The following is a 24549-nucleotide window of genomic DNA, read 5'->3' as shown; positions in this document are numbered from 1 at the left end:
TCTGATGCAGCTCTGTAGAAAACTCTTTGTCAACAAATCATTAAGAAGATGGAATGGAAAGCAAGTTGTATTGTCTGCCTTTAGCGTGGGGTGATCACTCTTAGAAAGATGAAATTGGAGTGTTTTTCAGCACAGACAAACATTTATTGTGAGTTATCTTTTCACAAAAGATGATTCAGTTTTACATAATGACAAAAATGAACATTTCCTCTTTCAAAAAAGCTGTGCAGATACTTATTACATCATCTTATTCAGACCTTTTCATACAGCAAGTCTGCAGGCCCAACAATTGTGAGCAATCCAATAAACTTGCTGGCTACTTTGTTAGCTACTGCCTGCTAAAAATCACACTCCTGCAACTTTTTCAGAGCTGCTTTAGTTCTTCTCTTATATTTTAACACAGTATTTAAAAAATTTATTATGTTGCTGCAGATTTGAGAAAAATTAAATAGCATAATGCTCTTTGGGAGAGAGATAATTTTTTCTAACACTTATTGCTCATCACTTAATGGTATTACAGCAAATATATTAATGAGCTGCTTGTCTGCTATCTTACTGATGTCATTCCCTCCTGGCATTGAGTTGCACACAATTTATACAGCTGATTAAACTACAGCCTATATAGAAAAAGGCCACACTTGCTGATAATTTGTGTATTTAATTAAAAGCCCATAGCTCCTAATCAATGGGTGCAGCAAGGGAGTACTTTCAGTTTTTAAGAACTTAATATCTATCCGTGTCTATATGTATGTAAGCAAGGAAAATCGAATGCAAATACATGAAAGAAAACTCTTTTTCTGTAAGACCTTACAATATAGGTGAGTTTAAATGTTTAAAGATGGCGACCGTTTGTTCCTGCTTTACAATTAAAAAGCTACCAGAACTACAGTATCTCTATATTAGCCTTTATCATTTAGAGATAGATTATATACATTGATCCCATTTAAAAAGGCTGGATGACTTTCTGTCAATTTGAAAAAAAATTACAAATAAATGTTTTGTAACGATCATGCAATTTATTTTTGCAGGAATAAGAATATTTTTTTCCACTTTTGGTAAGTTTTAAAAAGTGCAATCAGCAGAAGCATGGATTGGAGAGCTTATTATATTCATCAGCATTTCTTTTTCTCTTATTAAGCTGCTTTTCATTAAATTCCACATTTAAATGTTTTAATTCTTCAGTAGAAAGGAAACAATTAAAGAATACAGTGAGTACTTTGAAAATATAAAACTTTTAAAAGAGGTATTCTTCTAACATAACTGATCAGCAGCAGTATATAAAATATTTTACATGTTTTTTTTATGTATGGAACACATAGGCGCAGGTTAGATTTTCCAAGGATGATATCACTGAAGGAAAGGATAGACTTTCTGACGGCAAAAATCTCATACCTAAAAACTCCCAGTTTCACATCTGTTTAACAGCGCAAGCCTTCCTCAGATTAAAACATGTCCTTATAGACCAAATCTCATTCTCTTTATCCCTTTTTCATAGCTGGATAAGAGATCTCAAAGCTAACTGAGATGTGCAAAATTGAGAGCATGTGATCCTAAGTTTTGTTTGTGCTCAAAACCTTTCGTCTGAATTCCAGATAATATTTAGTAAAGTTATTCTTCCACATATGATCTAAAATTCTGATAATGATTCTAAACTTTCATTAACTTTACATTTCTATTGTTTAACTTTGTTTAAATGTCATTCTGAGGTCTAAAAAAGCAGTTTAAGAAAAAGGCTGGTCCAATCCCTTCATCACTGGTTCTATAAAATAATACGCAGCTAAAAAAAAAAATAACACATCTTAGGTCTGATTGAATGAAATGTTCTCATTGAATAAGCAAAATCACACAAAAATCATCAATGGAAATGAAATCTATTGACTTAACAATTCCACTCCCACAGACACGCGGTGTTTGTGACCTAGTGATTAGGGCATTGCGCTTGGTTTGCAGAGGTTCTGAGTTTGAGCCACACTCCCACAGAAGCCACTCTGGGTCCCTGAGCAAAGACCCTTAACCCCACACTGCTCCCTAGGCGCCACACAATGGCAGCCCACTGTTCCCCGAGGGGATGGGTTTAATGCAGAGAGTTCATTTCATTGCTCTGTACTTGTGACAGTGTAATGACAGTAAAAAAGCTGGGGGGGAAATGTCTTAACCAATGGAGGCCTGGAATTGGAGTCAAGCACAAAATGCGAGTGGGAAAACATCCCACAGGATTATTCATCTATGATCTAATGTCCTAAAACAGGTAAAAATGAGGCTCAGTATTGTGTGTGGCCTCCTGTGCTTGTATGACCTCCCTACAACGCCCCGGCATGTTCCTGTTGAGGTGGTGGATGGTCTCCTAAAGATCTCTTCCCAGACTTGAACTTAAGCATCCGCTAACTCCTGTACTGTCTGTGGTGCAATGTGACATTGGTGGCTGGATCGAGACATGATGTTCCAGATGTGCTTATTTGGATTCAGGTGTGGGGAACAGGCGGGCCAGTTCATAGCTTCAATGCCTTCATCTTGAAGGAACTGCTGACACAGACCAGCCACATAAGGTCTAGCATTAGGAGGAAGCCATGGAACTGAGGTGCTGTCAAACAGCAGAACCACATGGAGAGAGCGGAGTGATGACCTCTAAAATTGAAAAAGCAGGGACTGGACGTAAGCTTTTTTTTTAGTTAAAATGGAATACAGAGAATACGATAAATAATGTTACATGTAACAAAGGTAGGAATAAGGAATGCTCTCAATCGTTTTTTAGGTAGCTTTAAAAAAAAAAGCCGTTTTAATTTAGCAGAAGTTGCTCGACTTCCAGTCCTTCTGGGACTTCTGGGAAATTGATGGTTGGCCTACTCTCTTTTTTCAGCTTTTTTATTGTCATTACACCGTCAAAAGTAAAGAGCCACGAAATGAACTGTCTGCCTTTAACCCATCCCATTGGGAAGCAGTGGGCTGCCATTGTGCGTCACTAAGGGAGCAATTAGGGATTAAGGGTCTTTGCTGAGAGAGCCAGAGTGGCAGTCTTTGGGAGTGGGTTTCGAACTCACAACCTCAGGATTCCAAGCTCTATGCCCTAACCACTAGGCCGCCACACCCACATTTCACCTGTGCTTTTATGGTGAAATACTGACAGCGAGACCTTGACAGGAAATGCCACGGGGTTGCCAAGGGTAACGGCAGGTCCAAAGTATTACAAAATCATTTCACCCACTAAATAATGCAAACATGCCCACTCTTATAGTTGATACCAGCACAGGAATGACATGTTATCCAAAAACTTTATATTCTGAAACGACTGCAGCACTAACATTAGCACTATGACGATGTCATCGGCTAAAGTTAAAAATGATTTTATCTTAAAATTAATATGCATAAATGACAGTTTTACCTGCACAAATCAATTAGCTCTGAAAAATTAGATAATATTTGTTCAGTTCAGAACTTAATTGGGGTATATTTGACCTCTGGATGTTAAAAAAATAAAATAAAAACTAAACTAAAATCTAATTACTATTAATATTTATAAAAAGACAATAGATTTTTTTTTATATTTATTGGTTATTTATAGTTTTTACAAATTACCATTTTATACTGTATATCTGAAAATGCAGATCAGCGAACTCTATGGGGTGTTGGTGGAAAACACCAATCTAAATGCATTTTAAAGCAAAGATCTTTATTTACTTTTTTCTTTGTGTCACATGTCGTTATTTTAGGAAGAGTTCCCACCAGATTTTTTGTTCTCTAAACTTTGAATGTGATCCTTTTTCATAAATGCTCCCCAAGCATGTTTCCCTTCATACCCAACTGGATGACAGCTGTTTTTTTCAGTTGTACATTACCCCTTTTTTGTAATAATTGGAGAGGTCAAAGTTCAAGACATCCAAAGTAAACCGTAGAAGACAGCAGAACCAACTACCTGTCACAAAAGGATTTAACAGATAGAAAAGCTGCAGGAGGAGAAAAGCAAAGGGACACTAAGAAAGACTCACTGAGCCAACAGGAAAACATCTTTAAAGTTCTACTGTTGTGGTTGTGGTGCTGAAAGCTTAAAGATCAAAGCTGTCGCCTAAACCAGATTTAAAGTTTTTTTCTTACCTTCCCTGTTTAGTGTTTACATCAGATCTTTAAAGGATGTAAAAACTAATTATTTAGCCTTTTCTAGAGATTAACTACAAATAAAAGGAGATGGGAAGCTTTATCCTTCTATTGTTTTAATTTCTGCTTTGGTGATAGCTTGGTTTGATTATTTAGCATTGCTCCATATTGTTATTTTTTAATTGAAAAAAAATCTATAATAGTCAATGTATTTAGATTCCAGTCTGTCCATTTTATTTGAAATAATGCTTAATTTTCTCATTAACTCTAAATAAATCTTGAATATAAATGAAAGAGATACTTTCTGTGGAACGGTAAAGAATTTATCCATCAGATTCTTGTATATGGATTATAAGACTGAATAATTTAACATAATTTAATACTGTTACAAGTTAAAGTTCAGGAATTCATTTTCTGGCCTTAAAAAGTCCCTAAAGGTTTTGCCATTTTTATTTTATTCAAGCCAGAATTAAATTAGATTTTGCTTTCCCTTCTCACCTCCTGTTTTGGCCATCTGTGTCCTCTCATCTGCACCGTTGTCGACATCCGCCTCGTCTGTGAAGTTCGCCGGGGTCACGCTGCGTCCTTGAACCTCTGCTATCAGCCAGAAAATGATGAATGTTAGAGAACCAATCACTGCTCAGCACAGGGTTCGGGCTTTCAGCCCCATAAAAACCTAAAAGCTCTCCTTCTCCCTCATCTTTTTTGATGAAGATATTTTTAAAGGACATTCTGATTATTTGCTCCATGATTTCCTTTTGATCCATAGTACAGGACTGACAAAAAGAGGGCATTGCATTAGTTTCCTTGGTGATGAAGGCTGCCTAGTTGTTGTGTCCTAAGCCCATATTTAGAGTGCAGTTGTAGCTTTAGTTAGCAGCGCCTAATCGCTCCACATGTTGATGGGTGTAATCAAAGCTTTGCCGCTTCCTGAGTGGTTATTTGTGCTTGGAATTTAAGGCTGCAGAGACTCAGAAAGGGGAGACAATCATCCTTAAATACATAGATTTGTGAACAAAGGAAAGAAATAAATCCAATTTAACAGTAGATATTTAAAAGATGCTAAACTCAGATCTGCTTTAAGTGTAAAAAACCTGTGACTTTGCTAAACATCAAGTCCTGTAGGTCTGTTCTATTTTGGGAAAGGTATGCATGTGTCGGACACACGGGGTCAAAAGTCAAATCATTAACTGCAAAGTAGAGGATATTGCCTCTATTATGAGAGCAATTATAGTTAAAGGGCTAAGAGGACAGACTGTTACATAATGCCTCCCAACCACTGCAGCCTGATGCCCATTTTTTGAGCCTTCGGTGCCTCAGTTTGTTGCTGGATGACAGCAACTCACAAATCAAGTAAAATTAATTTGATTTTCAAAAAATATGCTAATTTAGTGCAGCTATGATATAAGGCTTCTATCTTTGCATGCCAAACAAGGACAGACGTGTAAAGCACAGAACATTAAATGGAACAAACATTTCCTGTCTGGTTGGAAATCAAACCCTCGCCCCCTTTTTCTCACTCCTTTCTTGGTTTTCATGAAAACATCAACAACTGAAACAAGAAACACAATAATGAGAAAAAAATGTGTTATGTATATGAAAAAAAAGCAAGGCAATAAATAAATACCATTAAAAGAGCATAAAAGAGAGAAAAAAGTACATAGTTGTTTAAAAAGCTGGTTTTGAAAGCTGGGGTTTGCAAACTGCTGTGAGGAAGAGATTTCTTCCGTTTTTGGCTTTTTGTCTGATCAAATAAATATGCTATCGGATTAAGAATATGGCTGATGAAATTAAAACAGCTCTAAATGAGCATTTCATTTATTTCAGGACCAAAACACTGAAACCAGATAGAAGTGTGTAAAATTGAGTTATTGACTAATTTGTTAAATGATTAATTGGAATTAACACCATTAGTCCTGTTGAATCAAGAACTGAGAAAGAAATCTTCCTGAGATTATCCAATGGTAACCTTACAACCTTATATGTTGTAAAATTAAATCAGCTCTGCAAAGAAGAGTGGAGGAAAAAAAAAGTCTACCTCATACCAAAAGGCTGGCAATTCCATCTAATGCATGCGATCTTACACCACAAGTAAGTCTCAAGTCTTTTAATAATAAAGACACCCCAATTGGCCTCAGCAGATGGTCACTCACACTGAGCCTGGTTCTGCTGGAAGCTTCTTCCTGTTCAAAGGCAGTTTTCCTCTCCACTGTCGCTACATGCATGCTTGGCGTGAGGGATTTCCTTTGAGTCAATGAAACCAGCTGTTTTTCCTTACATAGAACACTTTGAACCAATCTGACTTTGATTCTGGTTGAATCGTCTCTATAAATTGATATAAAGTGATAAAATGAATTGCATTAAAGAAGCTTTTGCACCATTATTTAAAGTGGTTTGTTTTTTCTCCTACATCGTTTACATTCTGATCACTGCTGCACTTTATATTAGTAATGTTTATCTACTCCAACTGCAATATCATTACAACTGTTGTAAACTTTATGCAACAAAATTTTGTTTTGTATACACCCTTTGCATAGAAACTGACAATAAAGTTTGTGTAAGCCTAAGCTCAAATGCAAATATAGTTACAATTAATTAGAATTCAAGCAAAAGTCAAGTCCTTTTTAATATAAGCACGTCGCCACCTCTAAAGCATTTCTGATTAGGTGCGTACAATTTTTTTTTATTTATTATAAATTTACTAATGAGTACTGTATTTGGTGATATTCAACATTTTATTGATGTGTTTTATAGAATACATAGAAAATGTCCATTGATGCTTTACCTTTTGGACTTTAATTTCTAACACTAATTGTAATTGAAAATACTTTAAGTGTCTACAGTAGCTCCATTACTAGCATAGATAGAATAAAATGTTATTAAGCTTTATGGAACATCAAAGGTAGACAACCCAGAGGACAATTACAATAAATAGAAGTTTTCCCTTTGGGTAAAAGCCACTTATTAGTCTAGATAGAGAAAGCCAGCCTTCAGAAAACAAAATTTAAATTCATGTCTGAATTTCTGCCCTAGTCCCAGACCCGTCAGTCACTATATAGAGCAGGGACTCTATAGTGATGTCAGTTAACTGACCATTTGGACAGATGATCACTGCTTTTTACTCCCCGTTGGTCACATGACTTTAGCTCCTCCCACGGTGCCTGTGCCATATTTGATCTTCCTCGCCCTAAAAACAAATCCCATGATGTTTTGAGAGGAGAGATCTTGCAAAGCATGCTGGGATTATCTAGTGATGCTGGATGCACACTGCTTTTCCAGGTCCATTGTGGGAAATTTTGAGTCTACTACTATTTCTTCCACCAGACATTCGGACACTCATAAAATGGCATAACCACTATATAATGCTCTATGTAAGAGTTAGGACGGCCGTTCAGACACAGGCAACGAGTCACAATAAACAAAGTATGCATAAGAAAATATATGTATTCCTCATATCAGAAATATGAGCATGTTGGTGATTTATTTTGCTTCCATTCTATGCATTTGGAAGCAAATGAACACCTATGGATTAAAATCAGTACAACTGAAGCTGTGCCTAATTATATTGTTGCTATTGTTCAGTTAATTGCTTCAATTTTTATTCTCCGGCACCATGATCCTTATTGTTCGGTTTCTATGTGACACATGCTGATAAAGGTTTTAATACAGCTCATTTTCGCGTTAAGTTTTAGAATATTTATTAAAGGCATTGTGAGCCTTTCTGAGAAACAAAAGGCTTCTCTTTGGATCTAACAGGTGTGTGCAGCAGCCCTATCATCAGCGCTGGCAGTGACAGCAAGAACACGCTGTAATAACAGGTTAGCGGGAGAAGCGTCACTGAGATCAAGCCTCTCTCTCCAGCTGCTCTGCTGATTTACAAGGCAAGCAGAGGTGGAGGCCATGAATCAGCTGAGAGAGCATCCAGCAGCGGACGTGTGCCCGAATGCAAATGGAGCCGTTTGTTCCCGGCTGCTCATTCCCACACAGGTACGGCTCATCTAACAGCACCGTGATTCATAGCCACAGATAAATCCATAGTCCGAATGAAATGGGTGGGCAAAGACATATGGACAAAACACTTGCCAGAGAGCAAACATGAATAGAAAAAAAAAAAACCTGCTTCCAACAAACTCCTCAACACACAGGTTTATGCAAGAGGAGAAAGACTAGTAATACTCCAAGGTTAGTTATAGAGATGGTCTCTAAAACAAATGCACAGACATGTTCCAAAAGAAGCTTCTTGGAAGGGAAGCGAAACATCTTCAAACTTGGAAACAAATTCCAGTGGATTGTTTTTAACTTTTTTTGCACAGCATTTTGCACAGACATGTTGAAATGGCTGGTTTAGTGGATAAATTAAATCACTGCAGGATTCCGCTAATCTGTTAGAGACAACTTCAATAAAAAGCTGGATGTTAAAAAAGAAAAACATGCATCCTCAATACGTTATGGTCTCTCTGCATGCACCATCTTAGTTTAGCAGCTTTTTCCACTGTAGATGGTAAGAGCTATATAAATGGTTTAGATTGAGAAAAATATTCTCCTGCCCATTATATTATTCATGTAACCTAAACTGATAAACACCGTTCATCCCATTTGTAAATTATATTTCATTTATCTTGAAGTAATTCTTTTTATGTGTATACTGATGTATACTGTATATTCTGCTTTTACTTTCATCTATTTTACTGTTTAAATCATGTAAATTACTTTGAATTGTCTCTGTATTGCATCGTGTTATATAAATAAACTTGCCTGATCATTTGACTGATTAAAGCAGAAAAGTGGAATTTTTCATCCTTTGCTTTTAGGTAAACATGAAGGGTTTGGTTCCAACAGCTTCACAAAAGTTACCCTCACAACATTCTGCTGCCATCTCTATGTTAAACAGTGAGTCTGGTGTTTTTTTGGTGAAGTAAAATGTTCATTATTGCAGTTAGAAACATTCCTGATCAGTTTCAGTCTTGTTCGGTTTGGATACAGTCTACCAGTGCAATACGGTATAACCTCTCTACAACCCTTTGCCTTAAATAAAGGGTGAAAATACTGTAGGCAGATGTCCAGAAAGACTAGCTTTAAGCAGAGGTGTCAAGTAACGAAGTACAAATACTTTGTTTACTTAAGTACACTTTTTAGGTATCTATACTTTACTCCATTACTTATTTTTCTTCCTACTTCTGACTTCTACTCATTACATTTTTAACACAAGTATCTGTACTTTCTATTCCTTACATAAAAAAAAAAAAAAAAAAACGTGACACGCACTCTTGGCTTCGGTTTAATGTTTATAAATATTTATTTCACATCATGTGCTTCATCCAATGCAGATCATTGGCTCCATCCACATCTAGTAAAAACTAGTGTGATTGGATGAGTCATTATAATGCAAACACTCATTGGTTAGCCAATGGAAATCATCGGAAGCAAGCAGGTGTTCTTCAAACTGCAAACGTGAATTGTCTATGCCATGCTACAATGCTGGATTCAGAAAAAGATCTTGAAATGTCTGAAAGGTCGGACACAGGCGAGAGCGTATCGGGAGACGGAGACCAACAAGACCTCCCTCATCCTTTGCCCTATCTCAAAGAATTTTTTGAAATAGTCGAAAATTTATACTTGCAATTCATATAGTGGCATCTGGCTGTTTTTTTAAAGGTTACTTTATACTTTTATACTTTAAGTAGTTTTTGGAGCACATACTTTTTCACTTTTATTTGATTAAAGAGGTCAAGTTGATACTTCAACGTTTACCAGAGTGTATTTAAACTGCAGTATCTATACTTCTACTTAAGTAACCACTGGCTTTAAGTTAACCAGATTAACAGTAACGGACTACAGCTTTGAGCTTATGTACATTAAATGATAGAAATTGATCAAAAGGTGATTCAGGGAAGGGTTATTTTCATACGTGCTCATTTATGCAACCATGTTATTCAACATTTTTCCGCCTACTGTTTCTTTCATTTCAGTTGAATTGTGTAGGATATCCATTATGTAAAGGTTTTGAAATGATTTATCTTTTTCAAGTTACTGATAATTTGCTTTTGTTGCATGTGAATTGCCTTCTAGATCCACTGGATAATAAAGCTTCTGTTTTTTGTTGAGCCCTGTTCTAAAATGATCATAATTCAAAGTAATAAAATTAAAAAAATTAAAAAGTTTAATTTCCAGTTTGATTGGGCAAACAGCTACTGCATCCTGTATGGCGTTTGTATGACATCAGAGTTGGCTTTTAATGAATGGAAAGCTCCCACTCAGAGTTGAGTCACAGTGTAACCTGTGTAATATCCACTTTAATACTTGCACTAAAGTGGGGGCTGCCTGTTATCTTAAAGGACACATCTATATTTACAGTACATACGCAGGCTTGATGTGACTCAGACACTAATTAATATTATTGTTCCGCACCATTTTAGTTGTAGGTTTTCAGAGAAGATGATCTCACAGAACACAGTTTATCTCTGCTTGATTTGCATTATTTTTTTTTTCCGCCCCTGTGGCATTTTTGCCAATATATTTCTTGGAACTGATGTTGAGCAGGATAACAGCCCAACAGATTTACTTTCAAAATCAGAACATTATGCTTATTGGCATAAGGTTCTGTTTAGTATTTATATATAAAACTTTAATGAAAAGGATTTAGGGAATAATTGTACGCAACTGACACAGACACGGGAAGGGAGGTGATAAAGGGAGTGGGGATAACAATAGAGAGGAAAAAGAAAGATTGAAAAGAGGAAGAAGAGAAAAGATAAAACGGCAAAATAAACTACTCAGAAGATGTACAGTAACTCCTAGAAGTCTGCCACACCTGCATGACGCGAGTGGGAATGAAACGGAACCAAACGCCAGCAAAAAGAAAAACAAAGTAAAAGTCATACTGGCTTCAAGCGCAGCGAGTATCCCTTGAAAACAAAGTCAGTGTATGTGTGTGGAAAGCAAACCAAATGATGATTGCACAATGGGATTCAGGGTTGTATAAAAATCTGTAACTGTAGCTTAGTATTCAGTATTAATTTATATCCGTGAGCACATGGAGCCAAATGCCTACAGTTTGCATGAGTATTATCGTCTATGAAGGATTTAAAAGGTTTCTTCTAAGAGATAATGCTTAATATAAGGTGTAGGAGACCCCAGAGACTCGCCCTACAGAGCCCAGGACTGATAATGAACCCCTAATATTTATAGGCACCCCATATCACAGGGAGAAGAGGATGGCAGATACAGGGAAGGCCGCTCTCACCAGAGAACCGTAGACCAGAGCGGTAGGGGTTAAACGCCAACGGCGCCCATTCCCTGAATGGCCCAAACCCAGAGGTCACAAAACTGAAGCCCCACAGGGCTCCGCCAGTAGCCCAGGGTAGAGGGGCACCACCACCCCACCAGCGGAGACCCAATAGGACCAGGAGGCCCGGCAGCCACCAGGAATGAGACCGTGCCCACAGCATCACCCAATAACACACCTAGAGATGATACTTCTATTTACACCTCATAATTATGAAGGCTAATGTTAAACTTCAGCAGGCTGCATGGTGCTATGCATAGGTGTTTACATTGCAGTGCTAAAAGTGACAAAAATAAATAAAAAGACACTCATTTAAACAGGTTTCCATTTTAACCTGCTCAAACCAAATAGCTTCAGAAGCAATTTTCACCTAAAAATGTAAGGAGGAAAATATCTTTCGTGGAACCACTATCACAACTGTAGTTCTATCCAATTTGAAATTAAACAAAGAAAAGAACTGAGCAAATTTTAGGCCATGCTAAAGTGGTTTTCTAAACCATTAAAGTCCTTTTGAAAGCCTAGCAGACACTTTATTTAGAAATTACAGCAGGCATAGTAAAGATGTTGATAAATACAGAGTGAATCAGTTGGAGTAAATGTGATTCACAGTGATTTAAGTAGGTTATTATAACAAGCGGAGCCGTCACTTTGGAACCAAATGTGTCAAAACTGTACCTGATGTGTTTATCTCACAAAAGGAAATAAGGTCAAACGCAGGTACTGATGTTTTTCATAAGCAGAAGCAAGTTTATTTATATGTGTATTTTAGTGATGGTGCATTTAAGGGCTGTAGGACTCCTGGAGGATATGACAAAGCATTTAGTCATGACAGTTACACCGCATTAGAACAGGTCATAAAGTGTACTGTGCATAATGTTCGGAGGTTATAAACATGGCTACCACTTTGATGCTGGAACAAATATGAAAAAAATGCTGCTTTTAATTCAACTGAATTACATTTAATGAAGCAAATTAATAATGATTATAATTGAAGTCATGCACTAGATCTCTATTGTAAATGAGACCAAGTCTCAAGAGATTGTCCTGTATGAATAAATAAATGATGAAATAAAATAAATAAAGATGTTTCAAGACATATTGTGTCTTTCTAAAATATAAATTAAACAGCAATAATAAAGCGTCTTAAGACTGGGACATTCCACATCAGAGGCATCAGTGAAGGAGGCTGCTCAAGCTCAACAGGAGTTTGCATCCTTATTACTCTCATAAACTCTGTATATTAAAACAACACTGACAGACAGTAATGAACTCCCATCTCAGGATTCACAATAAAGAATCTATAGGATGCATTGCAATATGAAATCTTTCTATGGCTAGAGGGATTGTGGCTTGAATATCTACAGAATGCTTAGATGGTATATGGAGATTAATGCCCTGCCGGACTGGCTAAATCTCCTTTATACCCCTCAGTGTTAACAACTCCCACCTCAATATGAAGCAGACTGCAGATAAACCCAAACAGCAGCATCCCTGGAGAGAAATAAAATATCCACAGGTCACAGGCATCAAGAGACGCTGGCTGGAGCATCCGTCTAAGACATCTCCCCCAATACTGTTTGAGGGATTGTATTTATTTATAGAAGAAAAGACATTAAAATTTGCTCAGGAAGCCATTAGCTTCAAATAAAAAGGAAGAAGAACTATATATGCTTTTTTTGTTCCAATTTGAATAACTAGTCATCAACTTTCCCAGAGACCAGCTTTTTGCATAGTTTCTAAATTGTTCAAAATCTGATTTTTTCAGGATTTTGGGAAAACGATGACAGCTTTCAAATAGATAAATAAAGCATCTGCAATGATTACTCAGGAATGTGCCAGTTTCTGGAGAGATTTTTTTTTCTCTCATGTCACATAAGGAAGTGCATTTGATGCCTGGCCTTGATTTAACTCAAAGGCTGTAAATCCACAAATCAGATGCTTTCAAAATCTATGACATCATCTTTTATATGATTATATTGTTGTAAACACAGAGTATCGTGATGTCATCCAGTCTCAGTATAAACCCAGCTCTTTCTGTTGGAGTTGACATTTCACAAACAGCCAAATGAATCCAAATGAGCATGGAAGATCAGGGAAACTTTTTTTTAAAAACGTTTTTTAACAGCCTTGTCAAGGACTAAAGCCTCCGTACATGGGTCGTGTGCCAACCACTGCGCCGCCTGCATGCCCAGTTTAGGCAAACATTTGAGGGAAGGTTTAAAGCAGAGTTAGGTTGCAACATAAAACCCAAAGTTTGAATATCTTACACAGCCCTTTTCAGTAAATTTAAGATTGAGAGGGAGTAAAGCACAGGTGCAGGCCCATCTTAGAATCAACCTAAAAATCCATGGAGGTGGGAAAATCTAATGGCAGGATAACTTCATAGTTTACTTTACAAATGTATCCTTTATAGGAAAAAAATATATGTTTTAAAAATATGGAGGAAGCTAAATGCATTAATGAGGAGAGCCAGCAAAAGATTGGAGGCTGAGACAGATGTTCACCATCAGGCAACATTGGAAAAAATTGAAAGCTCGATAAGTCATTTTTTCTTAAAATAAGTGCATTTGTTTTTTGGATTGAGGAGGTGAAAGAGACAGCTTGCCAATGGAACAAGACAATTTACACTTAAAATAAGAAAACCCAATTGCATTGTCTTATTTCAAGTACATATTATCTAAATATCTTATTTTAAGAGTAAAAATACTCAATCCACTGGCAAAATATCTCATTACATACTCAAAGTAAGGGTAAATACACTTAATTTAAAAAAGTTTTACTTATTTCTAGATCATTTTTCCAGTAAACACATCACATATAGTCAGACCTTTTCTCAAAGTTTAGATCAAAGCAAAACAAGGTGTTAGAATAACAGAGTTAAAGTCTGTGGCAAAGTGTATGTTCACCAATATCATCCCTATTAGTCTGAATAACCTCATTCTATTGCACAAAGACAAAAAAAAAAAAAGAAAAACTTTAGTTCCAGATGTGCAAAGACCATTCTACAAAGTCTGGCGCTGAAGTCAACTCAATTTCACTTTTCCAGGTCTTTATAATTCTTGTATCTGTTTTATCTCCACTAATGAGCTTTGCATTTTGTGCAGGACAAAATTTTGAAAAAAATTAAAGAGTAATTTTACACACAGCAACAAATTTTCATCTAAGCAAGAGGATTTTTCTTAAAATGCATGCATTTCGTCTTGAAATAAGAAGGCAAGTGAGACTCTTTGCCAATGGAATAAGACAATTTACATTAGAAATAAAAAAAAAACTGCATTGTCTTATTTCAAGTCTATAATATCTAGTCATTGTGTAAAAATTCTCATTTCATTGCCGGATCATCTTATATACCTACTCAAATTAAGCTTGAATACACTTATTTTAAGATATTTCTACTAAATTTAAGCTCCTTTTTGCAGTGTATATAACTCTATCCTGTCATTCTAAACCGTTATACATCTTTTTCTTACTGGCTGTAATTTGTAAACACAAATAAACAGCAACTAGAGATTGAGAGAGTAACAAAACCTTAGCGTTTAGTGAAATGGTCAGAATTGTACTAATTTAAATAATGTGTGTTAAGATATCTTTAAGGAAATATATGCTGCAATGTGTTCCTCTTCGGAGCACAAGCAAGTAAATGTGGTTTATTTCTTTCCATCCCCTGACAACAAAACAGCTTTGTTGGATCTAGGAAGTTAAAGATGGTGTTTGCTGGAAGCACATCCAAACTGCTAAACTATATCACGTCACTTTGAAAATACAATACCTCCTGACAGGGTTCTTCAATCTCTGCCCAGAGCAATTTATTTCTTGTAAATCTCCACCATCTGTCATTTCTACAGATATAAAAAGCTTTGAAACGTTTCTTTTGCAAAATTAGACCATAAAGATCTATTTGTAACAACCTCCTCAAATATTAGCTAACTAGATATATATGTGCAAGAATCCTTTATTGCAGCTGCATGATATCACACTGAGGGATTAGTGAAAAATAATCCCAGATTAAAGGAAATCTTTTCTTTGCAATATCATCAGCACCATATTTATCAGCATATCTAACAATCTTCACAACTAAATTTTAGAAAAGCATTTCCTTTAAGTGATGCTTTGTTGATATGATGCAACACAGAAGCCCACTTCTTTTAGCTACTCTTTAAAAAGGGAAAAACAAGGGAACATTTCGTTCAAATGAAGTCCATATAGATTTATTTGAATGCCCTAAACTCTAAAGTATTTGGTCACAAAACCAAATCAGTTAATATTGAAGTCAATGAAATCCCTAGAAATGAATCTTATAGAAACCTCTGGGTTGATTAATAAAATAAAAAAGGAGAGAATCCAGGATGACAGATTATGTAACCAGTGAAAGATCTGCTTCTCTCTTTGCTCCAACCTTGTGAGACATTACAAAAGTTACATTAAAACATTAAAAGTAGCCTATTCATCTGTCAGAGTTAGATCAAGCTACAGCAAAAATAAAACTATTCATATTTTTAACTTTATAGCTTTTTACAAATCTTAATCATGTAAACAAGATGCACTCTGCAGAATGTTGCATAAATCATACCATCTCATCAATGCACATAACCTAATAAGTAATCTGAGTGCAGCTCTTCCTCCTTATTAAAACGGAAATCCGATCTGAACCAAAGCAGACAGTAAGAGTCTGGACAGAGCTGAAAGTCTGGCCCAAGAGCTGTCAATCATACGCTGCATAAATTACCTGCTGTCTGTGCTGAGTGTTTAATGAGCCTATATGCCACCCAATGACTCTGTAGCCCTGCTTCTAGGTGATCCCAAACAGCCCCCCCTATACAAACCAGGAGACACGTTTTAAACCCATGTGCAAACACCATCCATCTAAATATAAACCTTCTTTACAACAGAGAAGATCAACCTCATGCAGAAACAACTTGTTAACTTCTGGGAACATCTTGTTCTTCAGTGAGAACTCGAGGGGGCTGCTGATGTTCTGCCATTTGTCTCTGCACGGATCTACTCAACATGAGGGAGACCTGGTTGAAAAGCAGCCTCTCCCTTTCTCCATGGCAACCGGTGGGCATACCGCTACATCTGGCAGGCTTTAATGGCTCGTTACAGCCATGAGGGCACAGCGACAGGCGAGCAGCAAACTGCAGGGGGGGAATGATCTCCACTCATTCATCCGAGAGGCTCTACTGCAGCTACTCTGGATTAAAAGAGAGTATTTTCCTCAGAAATACTTTAAATACTCTGTTAAATATATTTTCCAGGAGTCCTTACCTCAACATATGGTGCTATTTGTCTACAACAAGATATTCTTTATTTAAAACTGAATGTTCCTGAATTAATTTCATGTTAAGTGGAAAAACAAACAGGCTTCCTTTGCTATATTTGAATTTTATTTTATAAATGCCATTTACTTTGTGCATGGGGTTGCACAGTTTGAAATTTTTTTTTTTTTTTTTTTACAATCTAGTTTGTAGTGCCATCTAATGAATGAAACCTGCAGTTGCAGAAAACGCCTAAAGAAACCAAGCATCATGTTACAAGTTATAAATGGCGCTTCAAGGCCAGACTGAAGCTTCACTTCTCTTCAGGGTCTCTTCCTGTTGGTGACATGGAGACATCCCACATAAAACGCTTTGAGGTCTGATTTAATATCAGATTATTGTTTTCACCCTTAAAAACTCCAGGTTTCAAATAACCAAAGATTTATCTTAGACCAACTGTTAGAAATTAGAGTTTGTTTTTAATTTTGCTGTTTTTTTCTAAATGTATAATATCATAAACAATCTTATACGGTATATATCTCTCTGATACAGCATTGATCTCCTTTTGTAATTGTAACACTTTTTTTAATAAAATTTTCTTGTATCATTTTTAAATGGCAAAGTAAATTAATCCGTAAAAGAAAACCTATAAACTTCTCTGCATCTAATTTAAAGTAAATCTTGAACAGATATATATACCATCATTCTTGAAATCGATTAAATAAATGACTCCGTGTTCATGATTCAAAAAGTTTTGTTAAAATTTTCTGCAATTATATTTTTAATTCATGACAAAGCTTCTACCAATAAAACAAACAAACAAAATGATTCCCAAAAGGGCTTTTTTTGGTCATTTCAACTGGGCCATCTCTGATATTCAACTTAAAACAATGTGTTGTGATTTCATCAGCTTTGCCCCCATGCTAAGTCATCTTTGAAGACTTTAGATTCATAAGTCAGGATGAAAATGAGTGAAAACTCCCTGAAATTCAGGTTAAACCCAGGAGATTGCAAAAAGGTCTGGCAACATGGAGCAAAAATATAAAGAGGTTAAAGGAGGAACTTTGAAGCTTTTCCACAGTGATGTAATGTGTGGTTATACTTATAAGGAAGAAAAAAATAATGCTTTAATAATTAAATAAGGCAGAGAAATCAAAAATAAATATTTAATTTCAGTGAATGGACTTACATTTTTTTGTTGTTCTGATTAAATCTGCTTAAAAACTCAATTTTGGCTTAAAAAAGAGGGATTTACTTCTAACAGCATCTAATACTGCTGAGTTATTTTCTTGTTTCGCTGAGGAATCCCGATCATTTCTGCAAATGCTGCAGCTTTAAGCCTCTTCTTGCTCTGGGGGCCGAAATTAGCTTTTAGGAAAAACGTCAGCTGAGCCGCAGGTGTTTGACTTTTTGACCATCTGACACATCCCCCATCCCTGATTTAAAGGCTTTAAACTTCAACAATCAGTCACAAAACTGGAACTAAACAAAATAGATTTAATGAGAAGGGAAAAAAGTCTTATGTAACAATAATCAGTGAGAGAACAAAAGAAACATTTATGGAAAGATTTAAAGCTTATCCAGAATAAATCATAGATGGAGGGTTGAAAAAAATCCTGTTTTTATTTCAAAGTAAACCATTTATATTAAGGAGGGTTATTTTAATTTCTTTCTTTGAATCCCTTCAGTCCCCTGAGCCTTCAGTAAGAAATCTGAACCAAAAAGTCCAAAAGGACCTCAGTCTCTCAGCTGTTGTGGACCCTGGGCTTCATTTCCAGGAGCCAGCCTTCCCTTTGGCCCCGCGGGTGGTCTTGGATGTTTTGGAGCCTCTCTGGTGGTCGCTGACTCGGTTTCTGAGCACATGAATTTCATATTTTTGCTTTTTAAGCTGCTCAGCCAGCTCAAACTTCTCAGCGTGCAGCTGGTGGAGCCACTGCCACAGATCCTGGGCCTTTTCCACCAGCTTCTCATGGCCCAGGTGATCGATATTGAGCGGCTTCCGGCGCTCCATCAGGGCCTTCTTCTTCTCCTCGCGGGCTGTTAGCTTTTTCCCCTTCTTCTGGTCCACCTTCTCCAGGTAGCCACCAAAGGACTTGTTGGAGAATATCTTCTTTTTCTTGGCCTCCTCCTCAGCCCGCAGCTTTGCGGCCTCCTCCTCCCGCCTTGACCTCTCCTCGGCCACCCGAGCTTGGCGCTCACGCTCCTCCTCGGCCCGGACGCGCTGCTGCTCGGCCCTGTCCGCCCGGCGCTGCTCAATGCGGCTACGCAGGGCGATGAGCTCTTCCTCCTCCTTTTGACGGCTGGAGAAATGTTGCTCGATGAGGGTCTGAAGGTCATTGTAATCCTTCTCTACTCTTTTCCGGTGGAGGTCATCAAAGTCAACCTTTTCTCCATCAGGAAGCTTTGGAGGAGCCATGTTTGGTATATAGGTGGTCTTAAAACGTGGTTTAGACTCTTTATCGTGCTCATCCTCATCTTCCTCCTTCTCTTCCTGCTCGTACTCCTCCACAATCTCCTTGGTGTCTGACATGTTGGACCTTTGAGCGGAACAGACCAGCTGTAGTTGCAAACGCAGGAGTTGACTGGAGGTCTGGCTGTGCAGGTTTTAAGGGTTTCTAACTCACCATGTGACCCCACGCCAACAGTCTGTAGGCTGCAGGTCAGCAACAGGGCTGCTTTGGAGACAGATGGAGGGGTCTATTTTCTCCTCCACCAAGTCCCGTCATAAACACTCCCCTGCTTAATCCCCTAAAGAGCCCCCTGCTGCCTACACTGACCCCACGGGGCTTCTCATTCCTTTGTAAGGACAAAATGAGGGACTATTTCAGAAACACAACAGATGCATACATACTTGTGTTCTCAAATCTCCCACAAAGCAACACTGAGATTATTTCAGAACGAATAGCAGGCATCCTCGGAAAGATGCAAGTTAGCAGCTGGTAATAAGCAGAGGAAGAGAAAACAACTAAACTTTTGGAGCGATTCTCTCAAAATAAAAGAAAGCACTAATCCTTCACTTGCAGTAAGGTGAAAAGCCACTGTTAATCCAAAAAGTGCTTAAGCTTCTGTTAAAGAGTGCTGCAAGTACGCCTCACATAGGAGGATTTTAATGAGGAAAATGCCAACATCAGCATTTAACTCCAATTGCATTTTTACCAACATACAAGAAATAAAGATATGTTTGTTTGAATATTTTGATTCGTTTTTAGCAATCAAACATAATGAAAGACCAATTATGAACTTAGAACATCCTACCAAATTAATAAAGTAGGAGATTGCCTTAATTAAATCTTAATACCACCAGGAGGTTCGTATCATTGATATGAAAGTGCAGGAGCAAAGACAGGGCACATGTTTAGCTTTCAGAGGAGGTATAGAGGCAGGAAACTTTCTAAGAATATGTTGAGCAGAGAGAACGTAGACGGAGATCTGGGTCTATATTGATAAAGAGTCGCAGAAATATTCCTGCCAAGGAGTTTTGACTGAAAAGTGATTCAGTTTGTTGGCAAGAGAGTCTCAGGAGGAGAAGACATTTCTGTCTTAGTAAGGACGTGTGGTTGAACCTCTTGCTAGCCGGACGCCGTCCAAGCGCAGGGATTGGTTGTTACAAGAAATAAAAAGAAATGCACTTATTTGACAAGAAAGATAGAAAAAACTTGGTAAAATTGACCGGGTAATATTTCTCATGATGAAACTCATCCTCATTTTGATTTGCCAAATAGGTTTGCTACTTCATCTACTTGAAATCAGTTTAAACTCACCTACATTTTACAATGCTTGCCTGCTTATAAAAAGCTGTTTGATTTTGCATAACGACCCTAAACATGAAACGAAAAGGAAAAGGGTTGAGAAACAGGCAAACTAAAGAAAAGAAGCTGCAGTTGAGACAAGTCTGAGAGGAGAATGTAGGAGAGCTGCAGCACTGTTGGCTTTCTGTAAGAAGGTTCCAGGTTTGAATCCAGGTACAAAACACGACTGTTGGGTTAATTGGTATCTCTAAATTGTCCTTAAGGGTGTGTGTGTGTGTGTGTGTGTGCATGGTTGTGTGTCTTTGTGTTGCCCCTTGACAGACTGGTGACCTCTCCAGGATGTACCCCACCGCTCGCCCATTGACAGCTGGCAATAGGCACCGACCCAACCCCGACCCTTATTGAATAAGTGGAAGAAGATGTATGGATGGAATAAAATGCCATCAGGCAATCTGCAATATTTATTAACAGGAAGGTTGTGGTTTTAGCAGTGTACTCAACTTCAAAAACACATTACACCTGATTAGCTTTGAAAAATGTGTGAATCTCTATGTAAAAATAAGGAAGAAATTTTATATCAGATTGGACAAAAATATTGTAAAATTTAAAATCAAATATAAGAAAAATGTTTTTTAATAGGTATAAGGAGGAAAAAAGGTTGCAGTTTATTGCATTTGCATATTAACTATCACTTCAAATGAACATGTACTACTTAAGTGAATCAGGTGATCAAGTATTTACATTTTCCTGCCTCTTTTTAAACATTTTTCTGTAAGGGTGATATAGAAATTTTAGATTCAAATTTATTGTCATCACATTTTTTGTAAAGTATTTTACAAATTATTTTCTTAATTCTCTTAATTAGTGAAAGTCTTTTACAGTCTAAACATTTAAAATGTATCTGTAGTATATTGTTTTTTCTTTCCTTTTTTTTTTACATATATTCATCTGAATCTGCTGAAACTAGTCAGTTTCTCCCTTAAAAGACAAACAAATTGATCTTAACTACATATTATTTAATGCCTGATCATTAAAGAACTTTAAGCACTCATTCTCTCTACCCTTTAGGTGGTTGTTTGGCCAATCAGCTCTCATCCCTGCCTTCTTATTTGCCTAAAATCCACCTAGATCACTAAAAGTCTTTCTCACTACTCTGAACAAAAGCTTTTATGCAACCGAGATAAACTTATAATTTCAGATCTTCAAAGGTTTTTCTTAGAATTTAACTTTTACCTGCAAGATTATTTATGAATACAGACCCAGGACTTCCGACATAAAGGTCTCTGAACAGATTACTTTAAATGTCAACTATTTAGACACAAGAATAAAGAAAATGTCTAGCATGAACTAGATCAACTCTTCCAGCTAAATAATCTCATACCAGCTGTGAAGCATGGAGGTGGAAGTGTCATGGTATGGAGATCCTTTCCTGTTGCAGAATCTCAGCAGCTCCCATAACATCCACCACATTTAGGGAAAATAGACCACCTAAAAAAGAAAACAACAACAAAAAAGTATAAATATGTATATATTAGTTTTAGTACTATATTATCAGTATAAATGGAAGAAATAAGCAAGTCTTAGAATAAGAAGCCTCATCTAAACTTTACTGGAAAGTCTGAGGGAAGACATACACATGCATGAAAAAGATCTCAAAGCTGAAGGTGATGAGGACAGCAAACTTAAGAATTTTTAATATACAAGTAAGTCAAATAAATTATTTGTATAGCAATTTTCACAGATAAAAATCACCAAAAGCTTCCCAGTAAATATGCAATACAACAAAACAATGTAGAATAGAATGTATATCAACATTTTAAAAACATTTAAACATATCTTAGCATCTAGAGGTGTCCGAGTTTGCTCATGAGTTTCTATTAATAGATATTTTATTTTGCTGCAGGATTTTAATTCTAGCATTTAATAAAGTTACTTGTTTGCATAAGAACAATAAAGCACAGTTTGGGTTCCGCTCCTATGGGTATAATTAAAACCATAGAGCACTGAGGGGCTTACAGCTTTCAGCACACAGTGGATTAAAGTGTAATTATTGCTCTCCGACATCTAAAGACGTCAACAATTTAGTGTTCCCAAGTTTTGAGTTATTCCTGGTAAAGGACAGAGTTGAATGCCAGCAACAGGTGCTCTGCAGTGTCTGGGAATCCTAATTAACTTGATCTGTGAGCCTCCTTGGGATAAAGCTCCTGATGTTATTCTACAGTAAATGTGCATGTTAGACATGCTATTATCTGTGGGGGATTACATTTTAGTCCCAGTGTAAGACTTGTGAGCCTGTCTGAGTGAAGACGAGCTAATTATGGCCTGTGAGGATAACAAAGCAAATTTTAATGTCTTTCCAGTCTGGTTCCTGAGAGCAGAGAGGACTGCTAAAACATGACGACAGCAGGTGGTTCTAGTATATTTAAGGTCCTGTTGGTTGCTGCTGCTAAGAGACAACTGTGTCCATCAATAGATGCAGGCAGCAAACGATACGAGCTATCTACAGAAAGGTTTTATTTCAGTTATAGCCAATCAGCATTTAAAAAAATTACGTTTTGTTTAAAATCTGTGCTTTCAGAGATTTATTTGTCCAGTTTAAAGAACTTTGAATGTTTCCCTCATTGTACATACCTGGATAAACAGCGACATCATGTGGTCAATATGAGACACAACACTAAATAAAAATAAAACGTAACATGCAAACTTATTTCTAAAGACAATAGAGTAAAAAAAAGTTACACTGACAAAAACTACAAAACAAATAATTTTTAATCGTTTTTAAAAAGGAGTAGATTAAAGCTCTTTAAGGTCGACCTTAGATAAAACCATGACTTTTTCCCTTACAACCCAATGCTAAGACTTAAACCAAACTTAAACTTCTTCACACATCCTGCTTTGTTAAATTAACAGAATATGTACCTTTTTTTGCACTGCGACACATCTACTAAATAAATCAGCAGAATAAATCATCACTTGTCTAATTAGATATATCGTTATAAAGGTGCAACTGACAAATACCTTATGGCGATATCAATCTGTCCGTTCCACATAGAAAAATATATTAAAGTAGCCTGACAGACAGTACAGAATGGCATTAAAAAAGTATTGGGCACATAGATGGACACCAGCTGTAACTGTAAGAGTAATTAGAGCAACCCTGCCAATCAGTGCAGATTAATATCAGCTGGTTCCGATGATGCCAAGCAAAATTCCTTGGTCATTACACTTTAAAATGGGAACCCTGTAAATTTTATGAACTTACTTTATACTGTAAAGGAAAAGGCAGTAGGAATTACTCATTCACACAGACTCCGTCATCAGTGCGTCCTCTGCTTTGATGCCATTTTCAATAAACGTAATTTCCACACAGTCAACCTTCATCTGTCAGTGAAATAGACAGTTGTTTAGGTTTTTTTTTTATTATTATTCTGATGAATGACTATGAAAAATGCACACATTTTAAACAACAAACGAGGAATTAGACAGCAGAGGCGTAGCCAGAAACTTTTTATAAGGGAATAACCAATGTACACTGAGGGGGGCCAAAAACAGGCACCAGAACCTCAGGGTCAATCTATATGGAGGACCAACTCTGCCAAATTTAAAAATAAATACAGAAATAAATAAATGCTCAATAAATAAATAAGCATTCAATTAATTGTCCCCAAAATACAATAAAAAAATAAATGTAGGTAAAAATTAAATTAAATAGTGCGATATAAATGTATATATCTCTTTTAATTAACTTCTTTATTTATTCACCTTTGTAATAATTACCTTATTTATTTATTGTCCGTTATAATCTTGGACTTTATTTATTTATTACTTATTTTTTAATTATTTATGTGCCTGATATAATATTTTTGTCTGTTTTATTCTTCCTTTGTATTTTTTTTTACCCTCTTTATTTTTTAAACGCTATTTATTTCTGCCTGTCGTTTTTACATTTCTGTATGCATTTCTGCCTCATTATTTAAATGAGGAGGGTCAACTTCTAGAGGGTAATTATTACAAATAAAAAAAGAAGCTAATTAAAAGAGATGTATGCATTTATGTCTCGGTGTATAATTTCATTTCTACTTGCATTTATTTATTTATGGTATTTTGGGGGGTGATTAACTGAATGCTTATTTAGTTATTGAGCATTTATTTATTTCTGTATTTATTGTCA

At 36.5% G+C, this 24549-nt stretch overlaps 1 protein-coding gene across 1 annotated transcript; it reads right to left on the bottom strand.

Annotated features, from left to right (window-relative positions):
* Nucleotides 1-18106: 18106 nt before the first annotated feature.
* Nucleotides 18107-19306, bottom strand: tnnt2c (troponin T2c, cardiac). The gene has a single exon (XM_038281354.1). The coding sequence runs from the start codon at nucleotides 19157-19159 to the stop codon at nucleotides 18398-18400; it is 762 nt and encodes a 253-aa protein (XP_038137282.1). The 5' UTR covers nucleotides 19160-19306; the 3' UTR covers nucleotides 18107-18397.
* Nucleotides 19307-24549: the final 5243 nt, after the last annotated feature.

Source organism: Cyprinodon tularosa, unplaced genomic scaffold, assembly GCF_016077235.1.
Source record: "Cyprinodon tularosa strain WSP-4 unplaced genomic scaffold, ASM1607723v1 ctg17, whole genome shotgun sequence".
Taxonomy (NCBI): Eukaryota; Metazoa; Chordata; class Actinopteri; order Cyprinodontiformes; family Cyprinodontidae; genus Cyprinodon; species Cyprinodon tularosa.
The sequence above is the reverse complement of the archived record's forward strand: the minus strand, read 5'-3'. Positions and strand labels throughout refer to the sequence as shown.